Source organism: Nuphar pumila, chromosome 1 (assembly GCF_984573655.1).
Source record: "Nuphar pumila chromosome 1, dmNupPumi1.hap1.1, whole genome shotgun sequence".
NCBI classification, from domain to species: Eukaryota; Viridiplantae; Streptophyta; class Magnoliopsida; order Nymphaeales; family Nymphaeaceae; genus Nuphar; species Nuphar pumila.
In genome coordinates this window covers 10,549,009-10,566,116 of record NC_143249.1, presented here as the reverse complement: position 1 = coordinate 10,566,116, position 17,108 = coordinate 10,549,009, and the positions used below count along the sequence as shown (strand labels likewise).

Sequence of the window (17,108 nt, the reverse complement as noted above, 5' to 3'; positions counted from 1 at the left end):
ATTCTTGTTAGGCCAAGGGAAACCCACACCCCCAGTTCTTCTCTGGCACCCTTTTGACAGTTCGACCATCTCCTACAAATCCTCTCCCTGACGGATTATGGCCATGGTGATTCCCCAGTTCTCTCTGGCACCCTTTGACAGTCAGTTCTCATTTCTCAAACAGAACTTTTATTTAAAGTTTAATATGTTACTAAATCATTATCTAAGACTTCAAACATGCGATATTTTGAAAATATCATAATATCATGATTTTTATGATAATATTCGCATTTTGAAAGTATAAACAGTCACTGTATTTTCAAGATATTGCTGATATTTGTTGCAGAGCTTTGGGATGATCGCTTCTACTTATTCCCATGCCGTGTTAAGTTTTGCACCTTAATCCCATTCTTTGTTTGCAGATTCTAAGACTTTGAAATTGAGAATGAAGATTATAATCCCATTCTTTGTCTCACATATGGTCTTTATGCCTCTTAGAGAATGAAGATTAGGGATGTTAATGAATCGGATTTTATCCGGTACCATTTAGTTGCATTTGGTAAGCCAAAATCATTTAGTTGGAAGGGGAGCGGTATTTAAAAAATAGAAAATCTTCGGGATTGTGTGTCCTGGACAAGAACACTGTCCTGTCTGTGCTGAAAGTGTGTTCTGTTGATGCTTGGACAAGCAGTCGAACGCCTCCTAATCAGACTCTCAAACCATAGCAGTAGTTTCACCGTGATAAATAACAAAAAACAAAATTTTAAAATAAGCTATTTTGAAAATATGGCACTGTTTTGGGATGATATCTCTTTTTTAAAATATGGCGCGCGATATTTTCAAAAAATGGCCGATATTTGCGACACTCTCTCTCTCTTCTGGGAAAAATGAATAGTCCGGTGAGGTAAATCACTCTCGATCGGTGGTCTCGCATTCGACTCATGGACGACGATTACGACAATGGCAGCAATACCGATCAATCCCACCATGACCACCATGAGGAAAACGCGGGAAACGGAAGCGAAAACCCTGCAGAAACCCCCGACCCACCGAACCCTGTCGATGGTACCACCCATCCCAACGAGGAACTCGTCCCATTAGAACCTTCTCTTCGTCCAAAGATCAAGACCCAAATCGTTTCCTACTCTGAAGAAGACGAGGAAGAGGAGGAATTCGAAGGCGACGACGAGGAAGAAGACAACGTGACGAATTCCCCTGCAGTCGAGAACGAGGAGAAGAACTCACTTCAGGTATCTCAGAACAACGAGGAACAGGGGTTGGAAACGAAGCAGCAATCGGTGGAGCAGGAGACCCCCAAGCCGGAGGAGGAAGAAGAGGAGGAGGAGGAGGAGGAGGAAGAGGAAGGAGGGAGCAAGAGCAAGAGGAGCACCCAGAAGAGGAAACCCTTGTCATCGTTCGGCGCTGGCGGCATCGAACCGCCGCTGCCCAAGAAGCCTAAGAAGAAGTACAACAATGTGTGGACGAAATCCGGGTCGAGGAAGTGGTGCAGGAGGCACAAGGCCAACGGGAACCCGGCGGAGGAGACGGTCGCGATTGCTCCGGTGCAGCGGTTACCCGACGACGCCCGCGACATGAAGATCTGCCTCTCGAAGGTCTACAAGGCGGAGAAGGTGGAGCTGAGCGAGGATAGATTGAGTGCAGGGAGTTGTAAGGGTTACAGGATGGTGAGGGCAACAAGAGGGGTGGTGGAGGGTGCTTGGTACTTCGAAATTAGAGTGGTGAAGTTGGGGCCTACCGGGCACACGAGGTTGGGGTGGACTACAGAGAAGGGGGATTTGCAGGCCCCTGTTGGGTATGATGGGAATAGCTATGGGTACAGAGACATCGATGGGACCAAGATTCACAAGGCTGTGAGGGAGAAATATGGTGATGGGGGTTATGTGGAGGGTGATGTTATCGGTTGCTATATCAATTTGCCTGAAGGCTCCCTTTACGCACCCAAGCCGCCGCGATTCGTTTGGCATAAGGGCCAGAGGTACGTCTGCGCACCGGAGAAGAACGAGGACCCTCCGAAGGTGATACCTGGTAATTTGTTTCATTGCAGAATCTTGTTTTTCATGGTGCTCTGTATTGGGTTGGGATTGAATTTGGTGGTTGTGTTTTGTCTTATGCAATTCACCAACTCGGTGCTGGTTTGTTTATACGTAACATTTGCATTTGGTGGAGTTTTTATTGGTTGTATTTGAGAAATCTAGAATATATCTGTTGTATTTTGAGATATCTTTTTGTTTTCTCAATTTTTCTTCATTAGGTTCCATTGTGTTCTTCTTAATCAAAGAATGTCTCTTAATGGGCGGGGAGATGACAGATTTATCAGTTGCTGCATCAGTCTATGTGATCTGAGAATGAGGTGTATTGGAGATCAGACTTTTTTTTGCCTGTATGATCTTTGGAAAAAGGATTTTGGATAATAGGAGTCATTTTATTGTAATTCTTTATGTTTGGAGGAGTCTGTGGAGCCTGAAATTCACAAACTGTTACATTCTTTACACAACTAAATTCAGACTTTTGCATGTTATGGCTGAGCATTTGGCATTCAGTTTCTGGTATCTAATTACATTTTTCAATTATATAACGTTTGGTGCATGCATAAAAGGATCTCTTGAACATCTTAATGGTGCCACTAGGTATTGTTGGTTTTTGCAAAGGTTGAAGCTTGTTGATTGTGCATCCAGGTGTCGTGCTGGTTATCTTATACTCTTGAATGGTTCCTGGATCTTCTCTTCATTTTTCAAATATTACTTGAAACTCTATCTGTTGATTCTCTTTTCCAAGGTCCATGGTCTGTTAGAAAAACAAGTAGGATCCAAACCTTTTGTGTTGGGTTGAATTTTTTAATATGCACATGATACACATTCTCAAGTGAGTTTGTTACTATCTGGTGTGATTGCTTTTCCCTAGTGTATCATTTGTACAATCTGCATGAGCTGTTCTTGAATTATGTAAAATTCCATCATTCTTCATGGCTCAACATGATGTATGTGTCATTTTGTTGTTTGGGGCACTAAAAACAAGAAAAAACTGTTTCATATTTTTCTCTCTGTTGCTTTTATGAAAATATTCTCTAGTCAACCAGTTTTTGGGCTTAATTTTATGTTGCTGAATATTAATGTCTATTTAGCTACATTAATTTGTGGAGCTCTCTTGGGATATGCCATGACCTTTATTGAAATGAACAAATTAAAAGTTGACAACTGCATTTATGATTGTAATAAAAAAAAAATCAAAGTTTTGGATTTTGTTGTGTTTAGGTTTCAGGAAAGTAGGATCATCTATCCATGTGGTTTGGGATCTAAGTGAGTAGATACTATTCTTGGTAGCCTTGCATATTGAGCAACGGTGTGAAAGTAATAATACCAATGAGGCAATAAGACACTAGGCTATGTGTCTACACACAATGGATTAAAATGATTTATGTTGGATTGGTTCAACTTCAACCCAGTTGTGAAGTTGTTTCTATTTCTGGTAATTAAGTACCCCAACTTTTCTTCCTAATAAACTTACCTGCAAAAGTTTTTCATCCTCAAATACTCAGATAATGTTTATTTTGAATAATCTATTCAAATTGCCCAACAGGTTAAGCACCACTAAAAACATTTGGCTAGTTATGCATTTAAAGAACCAAATTACTCATGAGACAAGTCGCTGGGCTGAATCTTTCATTCTTTCACCATGCTCACTTCCTCATCCCAACTGGCCTTCAGTTGCTTGATCTTGTGTTCTAATAAGGACAAGTGGAAAGACCTTTCCTCTAGCAGCAGTCCCAATTGAAGTGGAGAGTATCCTCAAATCCAGCTTTTTCCAACTCCCAGCATGTGACTCCTTGTTCAGATTTTCGATAATTAAAGAACTCTCTTGATGTTTTAACTTTTTTAAATCATGTAGAATTTTGCCTAAGAATTGTGATCACCAGTTCTCATGATCGTGAGCACTGGAGGTATTCTCTAGTAAGCTTTCAAGTTTAACTAATTTAAGCCTCAATCCTTTCATATGTTCCTCATAGACTCAATGTATCTTTGTAGTCCTACCACCATTTGCAAGAAGCATGTTTATTCATACTCTTTCTGCATCTTTTTTTTTTGTGTTCTCAATTATCTTGTATCATGGTTTCATTTGATACCTAAAACAGATGAAAAGAAAGTGCCACATTTAATGCGTGTTTGATGGCAGAAAAAGTTTCTCCCTGAAGGAGAAACTTTCCATTTTGCATGGACCCTGCATGCAGTATCAAACGGAGGATAAAATCCTCCTGCCACTTTCCACTTTTGGGGAAGTTGTACTCCCAAAAAGTGGAGATAAAAAGTTGTTTCGGGGACCCAGCGACTTCTTATCTCTGCTAACTTTCTCCCTAAGGGAGAAATTATCGGGCGTTGCAAACATGCTTTTAGTTGGATAAGTTAGCACCCCATTAAAATTTTGGATTGCTTAATTTCATTTAGGCCAATATAAACCCACGTGCAAGCTATGCTGGAGCTTGCATGAGGCTTGACCGGGCTTTCTCATTCCTGAACTTGGCTTAGTAAAGCTCAAGCTCTTTTTATAGTTTAGTGTCTACCCTTATCTTTTCATGTTAATGCCATGGGATGGAGTATATAGCATATCACTGCAATTCGGGTCTGCTATAAAAAAAGATGCAATGAATGAAAATCCTTCCTGAGCAATTGCCTTATATATATATCAGTGTTCAACTGATGGAAATGACCAAAGCACCCTCAAACACAGTATTTTTGTAAATATATGTTTCTTTTTAAGGGTAGATTAGGTCATCTGTTTTGGTGGGAACTAATAAAGTTTGGCACAACCAGAGATCTCATACTTTCCAAAGAAATGAAAATGAGAAAATAAAGAAACTAGGGCAGCTATCTTCTAATGAAAAAAAAATCTATTAAAAGCTTATCTTATTTATTATAACAAAACTAACTATTTACATTAACGACATAGATGATAGAGAGAAAATAATCAGGAACATTAGAAAAATTTGGGTGGCTTTTGTTTTAGCACTTACCTCAAGGATTCTGTTCAAAAGATGATTCACAGAAACAAGAGATATTTTAGCCATTTAATTTTAGTCATTAGTAGAATACAGTTGCAGTATGTAAGTGGAGTTTTATTGTGGTCCAAACTTGTACCAGCCCTTGTCAGTTTGTTTCTATCATATCTGCCCTGATTGTTATTAGTAGCATAATTATGTAGCCCTAAATTTTGGCCGTGTTACTTCTCACACCAACTGTTAAATACTCATGATATGGCACATGATTAATGACATGATTTCAATCTCTGGGGCAGCCTTTGGTTGAGTTTAGCTTGTCAATGTGCAGTTCATGATAGAGGTGGATAATAAATGGTTTAGATTGACAAGAATGCTATTTATTTTCCTCATGGAGCAAAGGTGTTGTACTTTGTGCCAAAAACATGTCAGCAAATATTGCACAAGCTTCTGGCTTTTAAAAGACGTTTCCATCTAAAGAAACTTGTTTATGTTATATTTGGCTATCAGCACGTATATTTTCATTTGCTTTTTGGTACTCAGACCTTGTTTCTGTAAGTTGTGTGCAGGTAGTGAGATATCTTTCTTCCGAAATCGAGTATGTCAAGATGTTGCGTTCACAGATTTGAATGGTGGAAGGTACTACCCTGCAGCTTCAATGTACACTCTTCCAAACCAACCCAACTGTGTGGTACGCTTCAACTTCGGTCCAGACTTTGATTGTTTTCCTCAAGACTTTGAGGGTCGTCCAGTTCCATTGCCCATGATTGACGCTCCATACCATGGGTTTGATAGTGCAGTAACGGAGAATGGAGATCCTCCTCCTGAAAATGGTCAATCAGAGAAGCAAACCTGAATGTATGCATAGCTTCTTAGTAACCAACACCTGTTTGCCAATGACAATGCATTCTTGAAAGTGATTTTGTAATCATTATCTTGAAATCAGTGTGTGTTGCTTCTTTCGTGGTGTTATAAAATAGTTCCTTGCCTCCACTTCTGTAAGTATACTATATCCAGCAGCTTGTTCCGGGAACAAATGGCGCATACTGAACCCTGTTTATGGAGTCAGAGCAGAATCTCCTAGCAAGGTATTTTTTTCCCAATATCTGCACCCTCTTTGAATATTGTTGGATATGTGCATAATCAAGCAGGAGTGGGCTCCAGGTCTCCCAAAACTTGGTGCATCTGGTGGAGCTTTCTGGACGCACGCAAGTTGGGTGTGCCTTATAATTGGACAAAACATTCAATCTGATGGAAAGCTTGTTGCATATTCCATGACCGCCTTTCACATATTATTAGAACCAAGGCTGTAAATGTGTTCTGGTTGTGAGAAAGTTTTGACAGTTCATCTTGTTGATTAATTGTCAAAACGGCAGGTGACCTTGTGCACAACACTTGGCATTCTGCTTGTTCTTTCAGATTCTTGCTATGACTGCTTAGAGTCCTATAATTTGGTTCATGGAATTGGAAGTCATTTCCATATAATTAAGAATTTTGTTTTAAGAATTACATCAAGTATGGAACCCTCATTTCACACAACATGAAAGATTTACTCGGGCATTGGCCAAGAAAGTACAAGCCGGGGATGTTACCCCTTCAACAGAAAATCTTGCGACATGTATACATGTTATGAACCCATGGCTAAGAACACTCTTTAATAGATGGGCCTGCATGAATCATAGAACGCAGCCACTATGTAATTATATCAAGATATCCATTACTATCGACCCTTGACTTTGTTAGGCACAGGTTCGGTCTGGTTATCATGTTTCTGCTGGATCCCAAGGATTTGTTGTATTGAATCTTGCATGAGCTTGCAGATCCTAAGGATTTGCTGTACTGAATCTTGTATGAGCTTGCAGATCCTAAGGATTTGCTGTACTGAATCTTGTATGAGCTTCCCGAATCTTTGTTATCGAAGGCTCAAAAGGATTGAGTTCAAACCTATCAAACAGAAAATACTGCATCAGGATGTAACCGAGTAGGCGATTCTGTCTCAACTTGATGCAAAGCCTTTGACCATGGTTCAAAGAATAAACCCAGTAAGTCAGCCTGATGGCCATTCCGAGTCAGTCTTCTTTAAACCATGCCGTTTTAAACCCAGCTGAATCTAGTTAACTAGATGCATCATGAGACTGTCTTTTATTCGTCTTCTCATATTCTAAGCAAAAGATCTAACCATGTTTTACCTACTCTCCATCCATATCACACCAAAACTCGGATGCACTTTCATAATCGGAAATCACCAGCTTAGCAAGCAACAGTATAATTCATGACCAACAATGCAATTCCATCTGATCTCTGCGAATAGAAACAATCATTTACATGTATAATCAAGAAGATTTTCCCTCAGAAGAAGGAACAAAACTATACCTGCTGGAATTATACAACTTAGGGATAGAACAACCACTGCATGTGTATGTGCTCGATGCATCGTTATAGGCATAACTGTAAGCCCGACGGCATGCATTCTTGAACATGACCGAATATTGGGTTGGTGAGCATGTTGCTGGAGTTGAGTGATCGCCTGTACAGCAATACTCTGGGCTATTGAAGGCCAAGCATGCACTCTTGCATGCCACAACCTCACCATCTTCCTTGACCTGCAGCTCTGCAGGTCTGGTATTGCGCATGTCCGCCTCACACCCAGCATACTGGCAGTCACCAGACCTGCCAACAGCTCGGACACCGATCCTAACATTGTACCCGCCCACCAGGCTAACGTCGTAGAAGTCTTTTGCCCTGCCGATCGCGAATTCTGCCAATGTGACTGGTGGGGCACCGCCACCCCTAGCACAAGCTAAGCCTTCACAGTCACCAGTGGTGCAATTCCCATTCCCAGAGGCATCAAAATTGCAGTCAGTCCGAGCCCAAAACCGGACGGACCAGCCAAAAGGTGCAGTCAGTGTGACAGACTGTCCAGAAGTTAAGATAAATCCACCAGCACCGGACGGCTCCACCATTTTCAGATAGAGTTCTTGGTCAGATGGTATAAGGACATCTGTTTGATAATGTAAACAGTTCCAGATACAGTGTTTCCTGCAAAGATCACAAACAAACAACTATGAACCATAGAACAGTAAGATAAATAGCTTAAAGAGAGAGAGAGAGAGAGAGAGAGAGAGAGAGAGAGAGAGAGAGAGAGAGAGAGAGAGAGAGAGAGAGAGAGAGAGAGAGTTCACCAACTTAGTGATACCTAATGAGAATATGAAGAGTACGTACCACCATGATTGTAAAACAGAGATTCGCCATTGAAGAAGTTGTCGCTCTTAGCTCAGAGGGAAAGGAAGGAGGGAGAGGGAAAGATTGGTTGGTGTTTGATATATTTATATGTGATACGGAGTAGTAAGTTTTGGAATTTTATTTGGAAATATAACTTGCATTCTTTGCGTTTCTTTTTCGGCTTCCTTGTTGTTGCATGGAAATTGTGAAGTGGGTTACGGTTACGAAGGAACACAGATCTCATCATTTGAAATAGGATGGGTTTCATCATACATTCAATCCTAGCCATCCAATCAATGGTTAGGATTGAATGTATGAAGTGGCTGTTGAGAAAAGCAGGTGTTTTCTCCCAAGTGTAAATTAATGGAAGCAATATAAATATAACAAAAATAAAAGAAACACGCAAGATTTACGTGGTTCCCTCAAACTGAGGTACGTCCACGACGACCGATAGGTCAGTACCTTCCACTATCTTCAAACAAAGTTTACAAAGTGGCCACAAGAGGCATAAGCCTTACAAACACACACAAGTGTAGAGAAAAACAAGAAGAATAAAGACCTCACCAAATGTTCTGAAGAACAAACCACACGAAGCAGCCCAAAAGAAATGAAGAAGCACTCCTTGCTAGCAGAACCACACGTACTGCTCTACTGCAGAAAAACACGCACACTGTTGCTATTAACAACCCACTCTCCTCTCTTCAAAAGAGATGCGAATAACAATTAATGAGAGGGGGAAAACGAATAGCCATTGAGACCTCCAAGGTTGTACTAGAGAAAACCCTCCAAATAATGACATTTTTGTTGTACCAATGACCATGACATAAATTGTCAGTCAACAGAAGCTACAATCAGTAAATAGATGGGCTTCATAGAGGAGGAAAACCCAACAATTCCCCCCCTCCCAACTTATGTGGAGGCTTCGACCATTCCTGCCTAGAGTCGACACTTCTCATGTTTGTCCTTATGTAATGCCTTAGTCAACATATCTGAAGTATTATCATCGTGAACTTTCTTAAGATGTAACAACTTATCATTCAAGACATCATGAATCCAATAGTATCTAACATCGATATGTTTCGATCTTGAATGAAATGAAGAATTTTGCTCAAGTGGATTGCACTCTGATTATCACAATGAAGAACATACCTTTCTTGTTTTAATCCCACCTCTTGTAAGAATTTTTCATCCATAATAATTCCTTGTTTGCTTCTGTGATGACAATGAACGCAACTTCTATAGTGGAGAGAGCTACACATTTTTGTAATCTCGATTGCTATGCAACTGCTCCCTTTGCAAAAGTAATCAAATATCAAGAAGTAGATTTCTTACTATCGACATCACCAGCCATATCAGAATCTATGAACCCATCAAGAACAAACTCACCTTTTCCAAAACACAAACTCATCTTTGAAGTGTCCTGAAGATACCGCAGAATCCATTTCACTGTTGCCCAGTGTTCTTTCCCCAGATTTGACAAAAATCGACTAACAACCCCAACTGCATGAACAATATATGGTCGAGTACAAACCATGACATACATCAAAGAACCAACTGTTGAAGCATAGGAAGTTTTCTACATTTCATTTTCTTCTTCATCACTTGTAGGACATTGTCTTGAGCTAAGTTTGAAATGGCCTGCAAGTAGACAATTAACAGGCTTTGCTTTGTCCATATTGAACCTCTCAAGAACCTTTTTAATATAATTCTCTTGTGATAATCATATCATCTCATGTGATCTATCACGTATAATTCTCATTCCAAGAATTTGTCTTGCTGGACCTAAGTCCTTTACGACAAAGGAATTACTCAGTTCTAACTTCAACTTGTTAATCATGCTTATGTCTTGACCCACAATTAGCATATTATCAACGTAAATGAAAAGAATAGTAAAATTATCATCTGAAAATTTCTTCACAAACACACAATGATCTGTGGTGGTTCTTGAATACTCATGCTCAGTCATGAAAGAATCAATTTTTTTGTACCACTGTCTCGGTGCTTGCTTCAGTATCCATACAAGCTCTTCTCCAGTTTGCAAATCAACTTATCCTCACCCTTCTCAATAAAACCCTCAGGTTGTTCTATATAAATTTCCTTTTCTAAGTTACCATGCAAAAATACAATTTTTACATCAAGCTGCTCAACTTCTAAGTTCATACTTGTAGCTATACTAAGTACAGTTCAGATGGAGGACATCTTCACAACTGGTGAGAAGATCTCATCAAAATCAATTCCCTTCTTCTGACCAAAACCTTTCACAACAAGTCGTGCCTTGAATCTAGGTTGAGAGTTGTTCTCATCATTCTTTTGTTTGAAGATCCATTTGTTTTTCAAAATATTCTTCCCTTTAGGTGGCTTCACCAAATCATAGGTGTGATTCTCATGCAATGATTTCATTTCCTCTTTCATCGCCTTAAACCATTCAGTTTTGTTTTCATGCTCCAAAACTTCTTGATAAGGCTCTGGCTCTCCATGATTTGTTATCATCACATACTCATGTGAAGAGTATTTTCTAGATGGTTGTTTATCTCTGGTAGATCTCCTTAACGGTGACTGTAGAGGTAGCGTTTGGGGTAATTGCTCCCCCTTAATCTCTGACTCAACATTTTTTTCCTCTACATTCTCATGAGATGCTTGCATCTCCTCAATGATATCCTGAACAACAAATTAATCAAGGAGATCTAAGTCAACAAGATCTCTAGTGCTAGACTCAGTTGTCTCAAGCTTGTTAATGTCTTCAATTGTCTGATCTTCCAAGAAAACAATATATCGGCTTCTGACAACCTTTTTATCAATTGGGTCATACAATCTGTAGCTAAATTCTTCATGCCCATAGCCAAAAAATATGCACTGCTTTGCTTTTGAATCAAACTTGAACCTCTCATCCTTTAGAATATGAACAAAAGATCTACAGCTGAATACTCTCAAGTGATCATAGGAGACTTTATTTCCTGTTCAAACTTTCTTTGGAACATCGTCATTCAACGGAATAAAAGAAGACAAATTGATAAAATAAACTGTTGTCCTCATTGCCTCACCCCAAAAAGATTTTGGTAATTTAGAATGTGACAGCAAGCATTTGACTCTCTCAAGAATGGTGCGATTCATTCTCTCTGCAACCCTATTCCGTTGAGGTGTCTTTTTTACTATTTTTTCATGCCTGATGCCATGATTGGTACAATACTAATCAAATGGTCCAATGTATTCACCATCATTATCCAAGCGAACACATTTCAACTGTCTACCAATTTCTCTTTCAACCATAGCTTGAAAGTGCTTAAATACATCTAGAACTTGATCTTTAGTTTCCAATATATAAGCTCAAACTTTTCTAGAACACTACAAGAAAAATGTGTATTAGCGACAGACGTGATCCGTCACTAATCCATCATAAAATCCGTTGCTAACGTGTTTAGCGACAGATTAGCGATGGATCACGTTCGTCACATAATTCTAGTCGCTAAACTATGACAGAATTCATCTGTCGCCAATTTGTTGTTAATTAGTGACGGATCATGTCTGTCGCTAAGCCGTCACTAAATAACGACTGGTTTGGTTTTGCAACAGCTTATATTTCGTCACTATAATAGCAGCGGCATTAGCGACAGAATATAATCTATCACAAAACATTGAAAATTCATCATTGAATATTAGCGACGGATATTATCCGTCGCCAAATTTAAAAAAAAAAAGAGCCCCGAGGCGTGCGTCTCATATGCCTTGAGGCGTGCCTCAAGCCGATGCGCCTTTAATAGGCAGGGCACTTGAAAGTTGACAACTGTAGGGCACTTGAAAGTTGAAACATTGTGTGAGCTTTAGCCTAAACTGGGTTTCCAGATGTTGAGGGTGGTTTCTGTGGTGTTTCATAAAAGGAAGTCTCATAATCTTTGCTTTATCTATAGTTGAAAAGGTGGAACAGATATAACTAGAACACTCAGAACTATGACAGAGTGGATACTAAATAGGATAACCAATACACTATAAAATCATTTAGATGATAGATTTTGCATGATTCTGTAAAACCCTATCCCTAAGCAAAAAAGGAGACACAACTAACTTAAAATAAATACGAAATTGTTGGCAGAAGTAATTTTATTAGCGTTAAAAACAAGCATAATTCAGCTAACAACAACAACTTCCACATCTCCAGTCATGTTTGGGATCAATGACTGAATATATGTATAGAGTTGAGACAGGTAAACTATGAAACCAGAATGAGCAAAGACACCAACGATAGGGACAGGAAGAGACAAAATAATAAGGAAGAGTGGAAAGAGAGGTGAAATGAGCAAAACATAGATGTCCCAACAGCAAGTCATCATATCACTGGCATTCAAGAACTTCAAAAATGAAATCTCCTTTCAATAACTTCGATGACAAAATCTGCTAATGCTGCAAGTTTCTTGCCATAGTCATTCTTTTATATTTAAAAAAGAAAAAGAAAAAAAGTAACGCATCAAGTGTCGTTCATAGTCATTTTGTTTAGAATCAGGAACAAAAGATCAATGGTATAAATCTTCTACCATATGGTTTCAAATAAAATGATAAGCATAATAACATAAATAATCAACCATGAAGCTCTCAAAATTGTAAAGACAAGGTAGCCATCAATCTAAACAAATGCAATTTCTCAACTTCTCAATCCACATAATAGCAACAACAGGTTATACAGTCAAAGAAGTAGCTAAAAGTGGACGACATTAAAAGAACTCTTTCTCCAAATTCTTAACTTAAAAAGATACAATTTGACGCAGAAACTCTGATCTCGCACCGGTTATTGATTAAAGAAATATCATTTTTCACGACCACCGATATCAGAAGAACTATCTCGAAGAAAAGAAATTCTGACAGCACGACATTTTGAGATACCAAGTATATACTTGAGAACTAATTTTCTGTATGCAGACTTGATCTCTTGATCTGACAAATCTCTCGAGACGTTCAACACCTCATAAAGATCCCTACGGAATGCAGGAATCGATGAACCCTCCTCCGTCTTCGTAGACGCCATCACCCTCCTCTGATTCTCGCGATCAATTCACGACCACCATCGCTTTCAACCGCCCAAATTAAATGCCAAACACAAACGACACCCCCAAACTCTTCATATCTATAAAAAATCATAGCGTCAATAACAAATATAAAACCCTAAAGCAAAAAGGGAAAAGATAGCAGAAGGAATCAAATAGCTCACCAACCTGCAATTTTTGAAAGCTACGTGAGGGAAGGGAGAAGGCGAACGCCCAGGAATCTGAAGCCTCACAGAAAAGGGCACTCCGCCTCTTCGTAACTCCGATCAATCGTCGACGTCGATGTAGAGAATGTCGATGATGATGTCATCATCTCCATCCCTTCCCTCGCCCTCTCACTACAACAAAGTAGTAGATTAGCGATGACCACATTCCGTCGCTAACAGGCGTAGCGCCGGATTAGCGACGACGAGGCGACGGTATGCTTACGTCGCGAATTTTTTGACGCTAACTGGCGACAGATTTATTCTGTCGCCAGGTCCGTCGCTAATTGCGACGGACTAACGAGCACTGTATTTCGTCGCCAATCTGCCGATACTAAACGACGACCACGGCTTGGCGACGGATTTACGTCTGTCGCTATGCCGCCGCTAGATTTATATGAATAGCGACGGATGGTTCCGTCGCTAATCTGTCACAAACACGAAAAAAAATTAAAAAAATTTATTTGAAAATTAAATACCGAGAACGGTACAATTTATATTTCTTGTAAATAAAAAACAAACCACACAAAAAAATTCTATATAAAAAGAATCTACAACAATTAATCGTTCTACCTTAAAATTAACAAGTTTAATTATTTACAATTCAATAATTACAATTAGGAAACATAAAAAAATAGAACTTCTTCAATACAGTTCTCTAATCATCGCCAAGATTTTATGCATCTTCTTGTTCATTGCCTTTATCTGTCCCTTCAGCTCCGCTACGCTGATTATCGCTAGCAACCTACACAAGAAAAGAACAGTCAGTATTGATAAACAAAATATAATGAAATAAATTACACACTATATGTGATTCTATCATGTGCTCATGTGTGTTCTAAGGCAATAAACAAACTCTATATGTGATTCTATCATGCTCATATGTACTCTAAGGCAGGCAAAAAGTTATATATGTGATTCTATCATGCTCATATGTGTGCTAAGGCAGTCAAAAAATTGAATATGTGATTATAGCATGTTCATATGTGTTCTAAGGCAGCTAGAAAAACTCTACATGTGATTCTACCATGCTCAGATGTGCTTTAAGGCATGCAAAAAACTATATATGTAATTCGATCATGCTCGTAAGTGTGCTAAGGCAGTCAAAAAATTGAATATGTGATTATAGCATGCTCATATGTGCTCTAAGGCAGGCAAAGCAAAAAAATTTATATGTGATTCTATCATAAATGATATATGTTCTACGGCAGTAAAAAAACTCTATATATGATTTGTGCATGCTGATATGTGTTTTAAGGTAGTCAAAAAACTGAATATGTGATTATAACATGCTCATATGTGTTCTTAGGCAGTCAAAAACCTGAATATGTGATTATAGCATGCTCATATGTGCTCTAAGGCAAACAAAAAAACTTTATATGTGATTATAGCAGGCTCATATGTGCTCTAAGGCAATAAAAAAACTCTATATGTGATTCTATCATGCTCATATGTGTGCTAAGGCAGTCAAAAAACTGAATATGTGATTATAACATGATCATATGTATTCTTAGGCAGTCAAAAAACTGAATATGTGATTATAGCATGCTCATATGTGTTCTAAGGCAGTAAAAAAAACTTTATATGTGATTCTATCATGCTCATATGTGTTCTTAGGCAGTCAAAAAACTGAATATGTGATTATAGCATGCTCATATATGCTCTAAGGCAGGCAAAAAAATTTATATGTGATTATAGCATGCTCATATGTACTCTAAGGCAATAAAAAAACTCTATATGTTATTATAGCATGCTCATATGTGCTCTAAGGCAGGCAAAAAACTCTATATGTGATTCTATCATGCTCATATGTGCTCTAAGGCAGACAAAAAGTTATATATGTGATTCGATTATGCTCATATGTGTTCTAAGGCAGACAAAAAATTGAATATTGATTATACCTGAGAGGGACCTGGAATCGAAGATCCCCTGTTCAGAACAAGATTGTTGATCTCATTTCGGAGAAAGGGGGCGACGGTGTCATGGAAGTAGTTAATCAGTGATTCTGTAACAATCTGGCGTACATCATCACCGGAAAGAATAGTTTGCTGCTTGGAGCTTATGTCGGCGCAAGAAGTTGGTGAGCCATAATTGAAAGAAGCAATAACTGGTGAAGTGTTCATATTACTCCCAAACTCGAACACGTGACCTTTTTTGGGTTCACCTGCTGCAGTCACCCATGATGTAGGATCAAATGATGGATGCTGAGTAGCGTCATCGCCATAACGCTCTACCATCTGTTGCTCATATGCCTCCTACAAAATAATGTTTAAAGTATTCATTAATAATTAATGATAACATTATGATAACTTGCATATATATTGCAATGATTATTAATAGAATAAATACATACTGTTGTCGTTCTCGCCTTCTCTGATACGAAGACTCCCATGGTCTTCCGTTTATATGTTTCAACAAACACATCCTTATATGATACACTACCTCATTTTTCTGCTTTTTGCAAAGTTAAATGACAAATGATTTAGTACACAAGTTTGTAACAATACTTATAAAATTAATATTATATATTGATGAGTTACCATTTTCTTCAGGTGTCTCCCAAATGTCTTAGATCCACCTGTGTGTAGATGGGCTTCGGGCATCTTCGATCGATTTTGTGCAGCCTTCGCAGAGCGATTTCTAAATGCATCTCCCGCCCACTTATCGCATATTTCATCCCAGTAATCTCTCCTGATAGTAATAGGGCCATGACCCTTCCACAGTAATGGATCATCTACTACACCAAATGCTTTTTTTGCTGCAGTCTTCATAGTGTGCAGCATGTCTGCAAATCGATTGGCAGCCACCTTCTACCACACCTTCCTTGCATCATTTTCTTCCACCGTAGTTGCGAAGCGATTCGAAGCCTACAAATATTTTCAAAAAGTTAGTAGACATTACTTAAATAAATTAAATGTGAAACACATTAACTATGAGGAACAACTGTATACTGTGATTGAGGACCACAATCTGTCTAACACCTCCTTTGGGTACTCTTTCCATTGAGCAACCGGTCATGGTAGATGTTGAAGAAGTGAATTCCTAATCTCCCATACTACTTCTTGTGGTTCAAATCTCGTGCTGCACATGAATTATTACATAGTAAATATCAATATAAAATATTTATAAGATATGCAATAATTGAAAACAAAATACTTACGGTCGATTATCGATATACATTATTCGAATGAGTCTTCTTGTGCCAGACTGAGAAGACTCTGCTTCCTGTGTTGGCTCCTGACTTGTGTAATCAACTGGTGTAGGTGGGTCGTCTATAGGCGAAACATCATATGAAAAAAAATACGTTAGAAGTTCTCAGAATGCGCATTTGAACTAATCAAGCATCCAATTAGTTAATCAATATACCTATCACATGAGCCCGTGAAGATGAAGATTGAGCCTGGCTACTACTGGATGAACGACCACTGTAACCTCCATGAACCATATTCTAACAAATAACATATGTCATACAATACATTCAAATAATTCACATCAAGTATTACAATACATTCAAGTCATTCGCATCAAGTATTACAATAATTCAAATCATTCATATCAGGTACTGAAATGCAATCAAGTCATTCACATCAAGCATTGCAATGCATTCAAATCATTCACATCAAGTATTACAATGCATTCAAATAATTCAAATCATTCACATCA

General features: G+C 38.7%; 1 protein-coding gene across 1 annotated transcript; it reads left to right on the top strand.

Moving 5' to 3' along the window:
* Positions 1-797: 797 nt before the first annotated feature.
* LOC149847942 (protein TRAUCO-like) lies at positions 798-5,927 on the top strand. Its single transcript, XM_090009811.1, has 2 exons — positions 798-2,025; positions 5,557-5,927. The coding sequence occupies exons 1-2, from the start codon at positions 921-923 to the stop codon at positions 5,841-5,843; spliced, it is 1,392 nt and encodes a 463-aa protein (XP_089865937.1). The 5' UTR covers positions 798-920; the 3' UTR covers positions 5,844-5,927.
* Positions 5,928-17,108: the final 11,181 nt, after the last annotated feature.